Source organism: Lipotes vexillifer, unplaced genomic scaffold (assembly GCF_000442215.2).
Source record: "Lipotes vexillifer unplaced genomic scaffold, Lipotes_vexillifer_v1.1 scaffold470, whole genome shotgun sequence".
Lineage (NCBI taxonomy): Eukaryota > Metazoa > Chordata > Mammalia > Artiodactyla > Lipotidae > Lipotes > Lipotes vexillifer.
In genome coordinates, this window is record NW_006799533.1 from 2,411,432 (window position 1) to 2,417,932 (window position 6,501).

Below are 6,501 nucleotides of genomic sequence, written 5' to 3' on the forward strand. Positions count from 1 at the left end.
GAATCACATTCTGGCATTGCCAGTTACAACTGTGTGACTGAGGGTTATATTGTTTAACCTCCCTGAACATTTTACCTCACCAAGTTTTTAGGGTCAGATGAGATAAATATAAGTGCTTTATTGTTGTTATTAAGTACCTGGTTATTACAATAATTCCAGGCATAGACTCTGAGGAGTATTATGTGTATAAGGCTCTAGTAAAGTATCAATTGAAAGCTTTGTTGTCAAGGAAAAAGCAACTTTGGTTTTAGTGTTTGAATTTAGCTTAAATTTTTTTTTTTTTGCGGTACGTGGGCCTCTCACTGCTGTGTCCTCTCCCTTTGCGGAGCATAGGCTCCGGACGCGCAGGCTCAGTGGCCATGGCTCACGGGCCCAGCCACTCCACGGCATGTGGGATCTTCCCAGACCGGGGCACGAACCTGTGTCCCCTGCATCGGCAGGCGGACTCTCAACCACTGCGCCACCAGGGAAGCCCCTAGCTTAAATTTTAATAACTCAGACTTTTTGCTAAATTTGAATACATTTGAACTTGACTTGTAGACATTGTGGTTCTTTAGAAAGTACATATTAGCTTTTGGGTGGACATCATCATCCGTAAGGTTCTTAATAACTGTAGACCATTGTCGTTTAATTATAAATATCACCAATCCTTTGGCGGATAATTCTGATCGTGCTTACACAGAAATAAGAATAGATGGGTGTCCAGCTTTTGATCAGAAAGTATGACTTTGATTTAGGTTAAAAAGTAAAGGTGATACAGAGATACTTTTGCAAGTATTTAGTCCGTGCTCTAGTGGCATTAACAGATTTGCATGTCAGCCAAAGTATTTAGCTTAAGGGTGAAAGTGAGGTACAGTAGTTTCGAAGATGCTAGGACTTGTTGATTTTCTTTATCTCCCTTTGCTAATTTTTGAGCTAAAATGGTATTTGTAGAGACCAGGAGAGGAGAGTTATTATAGGTACATACGTTTATGATGTGTGAGAGTAGTGATTATGTATCATGCACTTAACAAAGTTCCTATGTATGGTAGCCACTCAGTAAATGTTTGAATGAATGGACAATGGACGGTTGGACGTATGTAGGAAGGAGGTGGTATACCCTTGTAGCCTAGCAAATTGCTCTATGTTAAGTTTGGGAAGCACTCATGTATATTGAGGTAAAGGTAAGTAACATCTATATATTTTGAAGCTTGTTGAAGTTTGAGTAATTCCGAGTGGCTATGTGAACTTGGGCAGGTCTATGTTAGGCTATAATCAGTGAATCAATATTTAACTGTCCAGTGCTTAGATATTTTGTGCTCAGTGCTGAGGAAGAATTATGACATGATCCTTGCCTTCAGTGTATTCAAACAGGAAACAATAGCAAACAGTACAAAATGGTGTTTTTTTTTTTTTTTTTTTTTGCTGTACGCGGGCCTCTCACCGCTGTGGCCTCTCCCGTTGCGGAGCACAGGCCCCGGACGCGCAGGCCCAGCGGCCATGGCTCACGGGCCTATCCGCTCCGCGGCATGTGGGATCTTCCCGGACCGGGGCACGAACCCACATCCCCTGCATCGGCAGGCGGACTCTCAACCACTGCGCCACCAGGGAAGCCCAAAATGGTGTATTTTTTAAGAAGTGCAGTAAAAACGCATAACAAAATTTACCACCTTAACCATTTTTAAGTGTAGAGTTCAGTAGTGTTAATTACATATACGGTGTTGTGTGAGGTGTTGTATATTTAAATTGAAAATATGAGGAGAGGATAAATGCTGTGGGGAAGTGGGATTCAAAATGTACTCCATGAAAGCACTCCAAATCCAATTTTATTTGAGGGAACGTTATATTTATACTTTTATTTACTTAAGTTTGAAAACTACCACTATTAAAATTTGGAGAGGGAAAGGGCTGAATTATTCAAGGCCAGAGTAATCAGGGAAAGTTTCAAGGCAGAAGAGGAAGACTTAAATTGGGCCTTAAAAAATGATTAGGAATTGGATGGGTTGTGGGCAGGGAAAAGGAAAAGCATTCTTCTTGAGGGAGCCAATCAAAGCTCAGAGGTTGGGGATATGAACATTGCCTGTTTCTCGATTAAAGAGAAGATCTGCATTATGAGAAATTATTGTTTATGTTGGGGGTGAATGGTGTGTAGTGTAATGTCTCCCAAAATGTGTTCCATCTGCCATGAATGTTGTAGAGGAGGAAGGGAAGGGAAATTCTTGTCTTTCTCCTGCAAGGTTCTAGTAACATTTGAGTGCGACTGTGCATTTGAGAGCTTAAAAGGTTGTATCCAACATATTTTAATTTTATATGAGCAGAGGAAGTTTTCTCTACCTGGAACCATTGTTTCTTGGACACCAGTTTGAAAACTGTATATGCCACTTACATACACTTTCTTGACTTGATCAAGAAATTTAATATACCAGATATCCCCCTGCTCCCACTTTATGATTAGATTATAATCACAGTTACCGTATGTGAAAAGTGTTGGTAAACTCATTCAACAAATACGGAGTATGTACTGTAATCTGCTAATGATTGAGAGTTATATACATGTAAGGAAAATGTTACAGAACCATAAGATATTACATGCATATAACCCTTCTACATTCTTGCTATTCTATGTATGGTCAGTGAACATTAGCGTCTCCTAGCCTGCAGTCTTGTTAGAAATGCGAAACCTTAGTCTTTGTCCCAGACTTATTGAACCAGAGCCTGCATTTTATTAAGATCACCAAGTGATTCATATGCCCATTAAAGTGTGCATTTGTCGTATGCTGTTTTACATCATATCCAACACAACTTTGTTCTGTCCTTTCTTGAACACTGTTAGTAGCAGAGAATTTGATACTTTTGATTTCCAGCTTAGGGTTTACCCTCCTGAAACTTCTACCCTCTGGTCATGGTTTTGTCTTAAAGAGTTATACAGAATCTGCTTCAGTATCTCAAATGAGAGTCATTTATATGTAAAAGATAAGCTTATGTTTATCTGAGTCCCTAACAAAATGTGTCACCTAGAATTGATCATAGTACTCATAGAGTGACTTGGCCAGAGATTTGAATGGAAGTTATTGAAGTTATTTCACCTTAACTATAGAGCATTTAAGAGCTCTGTGCCACTGTGTTCCATTGCCTCTGCTGCTGTTATTTTTTTACTCCTCTCGCCAAGCAATTTCTTTAAGTAGCCATCCTTCTTACTTTTAACTTTTCACGTTGGACTGTTCTTAAATTTTGCTAAGCTCAGGGTAGGCCTAGTGTTTCTTTGGAACCAGCTCTTAGAGCCCTTCCATACCTAGTCACTTGGTTAGATACTTTGATTAAAGTCATAGATTACTTGGTAAAGGATCACCTGGTATTTTGCCTTCCTCTTTAAGAAGTTTCTAAAGAAAATTACCTATTATTTTAATTTGTAATATCTAGATATGTCAAATCACTAGAACTGAAATGTAGGGTCCCTTTTAAGAAATTAAATACTTTTAGTTACATAAATATAGATGCTCACTGTAAAAATTAATACAATACAAACATGTAGAAAGAAGTGAAAAATCCATTTTTTCCTCTTTCTAATTGTAACCCTTCAAGGTTAACCTCTGTTTAGTTTACATTTCCTTCTAAACCTTTAAAAAAAATGTACAAAAGGTATGTGCTATAAATAAAATTTAAAAACAAGAAAGGGGGATTTATATACTGTTCTGAAAATTGACTTTTTACTCAGAAAAATTAAGCTGATCTCTAGACCTTAATACGATCAATGTGTTTTTTGACTTTAGGGAAGAAACCCTTTTTTTTTGGAGCCAGCAATAATTATTACAATTACTGATGGGAGCAAGTTGACTACTACCAGTGGAGTCCAGGATGAGGTAAGTTATGTTTATATCAGCATGGATTATGCAAATGAAGTTGAAAAATCTTTATTTATGTGTACATTGTAGGATATTGAAACCTTAAGTAGGTTCGCTCTTTATTTGATGCAATCTAGAGTCATCTGGCTCCTAGAACTCATTTACCTTCTCTGTTGTTTGTAGCAATGGCCTCTAAATTTTCTTGAATAGGAATCCCTTCTGTGAAAAATTTTGGAGCCTACCACCCATCTCAATTATATATGTATTTCTGAGTTTATGTGAGGGTCACAGTGTCAGTTCATATATTAAATTTAGTAAAATGAATTCTTATTTTCAGGCTAAAAAAATGGAGACAGCATTCTAATAATTTCTTCCCATATTTCAGTGGTTTGTCATATGTACTGCACTATGGAGACTCCTAGACTAGAGTACAGCCAAGCCAAGAGGAGGTTAAAACTAGGAAAAGTGAAGGTGTTTGGGTATTTTAATTCTAAGTCAAATACCATATAAATAATTTACAGCTAACTTCACGTATTCTCTACTAACATGCATTGTGCAGAGTTGGTTGTGTGTGATGTGATAGGGTGAGTGCAAGAGGTTTATTTTAACTTTAAGCTGTTTTTAGTTTAGTATTTGAACTGCTCTTTTTTTTGTTGTTGAGGCATGCGGGATCTTTCCTTGCGGCGCGTGGGCTCTTTGTTGTGGTGTGCAGGCTTCTCTTGAGTTGTGGCGTGTGGGTTTTCTCTTCTCTAGTTGTGGTGCACAGGCTCCAGGGCGCGTGGGCTCTGTAGTTTGGGGCACGCAGGCTCTAGTTGAAGTGCATGAGCTCAGTAGTTGTGGCACATGGGCTTAGTTGCCCCTCAGCATGTGGGATCTTAGTTCCCTGACCAGGGATTGAACCCGTGTCCCCTGCATTGCAAGGCAGATTCTTTACCACTGGACCACCAGGGAAGTCCCTGAACATTGCTTTTGAACATTTCGTTTATTAAAATAGGTTGTTGTAGAAAGGAGATGGTTTAGGCTACTCTCTTTACTGCTTGCATTTGATTTAGAATCTTAATTTTAATTCTCACTGTATTTACACACGGTTTGATTAAGTAGGAAGAGTGTAGTCTTTAAGTTCAGTAATTTTTAGAAATACTTTCATTTGTGTGACATTGTGGAATGCAAATTGGATATGGAGTCAGGACACATGGGTTCTAGTCATTGTTCAACTACTTTCTAGCAGTGAAGTTTGTATCAGTTACCTAGCTTCCCTAAATTTCTATCCTTGTTCGTGAAATAAAGGTGATAATTCTTGCCTTACCTCATAGGGCTGTTGGAAGACTGAAAAGAAATAATGTATATGAAAGTGCTTGGTAGGCTGTAATGAAAAGAACAACTGTATTGTTCTATCATGAAGCATTGGAACTAGTAAAGAATTTTTATTGCCCGATCTTGACTTGAGGGGAAAAGAGCCAGAATTATTTTGTTTGAGCAGTGACGTTGAAGGGAGTTTAGGATATAATTCATAGAGAAACAGTTGAAAAATTTAGGTAGATTAAAATTCATAATTAAATAATTTATAGTCTATACATAATTAGTAGCCTTGGAACACTCCATAGCTGAACTTAATGGATTTTGGGGCTTTCTTAAACTTAGTTGATGTGTATAGCCAATTATATCCTGCCACTTTCAGGAACAGATAGACATTGATTATACACATGAACAATCAATATGTTGCTAACTTTAAATTTGAAGCTCTCAAACTGATTTTTCCCACTTTACCTTCCTTTTGAAAAATTTGACTGAGAGAAAGATTGAGATATCAATAATCAGGTCAGAAATACTAATGATTTTGTTTTGTAGTTATGATGACTTCAAAGGTATTTCTCATTTATATTTACGTTTATATTTATATTTATATTCCTACATGTGAGATTATCCATTCAAGGTGCTCTGGTCTTACCACCTTTGTAGAAATGCCCTTTGGGGTACAATATATTTTGTTCCCATATATCTGGATCTGGTTTGTTTGTAATATTTGTTTCATAGGACCTCCTCTAGCTTTAAAAAAATATCTTGAAATATACATGGATGTTGGAATTGCTCACCTTTCTTCCTAGGTCCTTGGGAAAGATACTGGAGAAATAGACCTATGTGTTTATAATAACCTAAAACTCCTTGCTAGTAAAGTTGGAAAGATTTTCCTGTGGGCTAGGAGCTTACCTTTTTGTTCTCTTATATCTTCTACAATATTTAGCATAGTTCTGAGAACAGAGCTTATATTTTAAAAATATTGATTATAAATATTGTTGTATTGAGTCTGGTAGTCATAAGATCAAAATTTATCACTGCTACTTACTATCTGAGGTGGAAGTCATTTGTTATAAGGCAAAGGTTTATTTTGGATATGCGGTTGGAACATAGGTCTCTGAGTTGTGTTGTGTTTCAAGTTTAGGAGTATCTTCGATCATCAGCATGTTTGGTTCTTAATGTTCCAACAGGACTCATTTTGTGGGCCAGAGAATGTACCCTATATGTGTATATTGTGGAAACTTAATTTTTAAAAAATTTTATTTCTTTATTTTTTTATACAGCAGGTTCTTATTAGTTACCTATTTTATACATATTAGTATGTATATATATGTCAATCCCAATCTCCCAATTCATCCACCACCATCCCCCCCCACTTCCCCCC

The 6,501-nt window shown here is 37.2% G+C and overlaps 1 protein-coding gene across 1 annotated transcript in view; it reads left to right on the forward strand.

Annotated features, from left to right (window-relative positions):
* INTS6 (integrator complex subunit 6) overlaps positions 1-6,501 on the forward strand; it is a 91,956-nt gene that overhangs the window by 20,872 nt on the left and 64,583 nt on the right. The window contains exon 4 of the mRNA XM_007471687.1: positions 3,750-3,839. Coding sequence (XP_007471749.1) covers positions 3,750-3,839 — 90 coding nt within the window. The remainder of the gene's footprint in view (positions 1-3,749; positions 3,840-6,501) is intronic.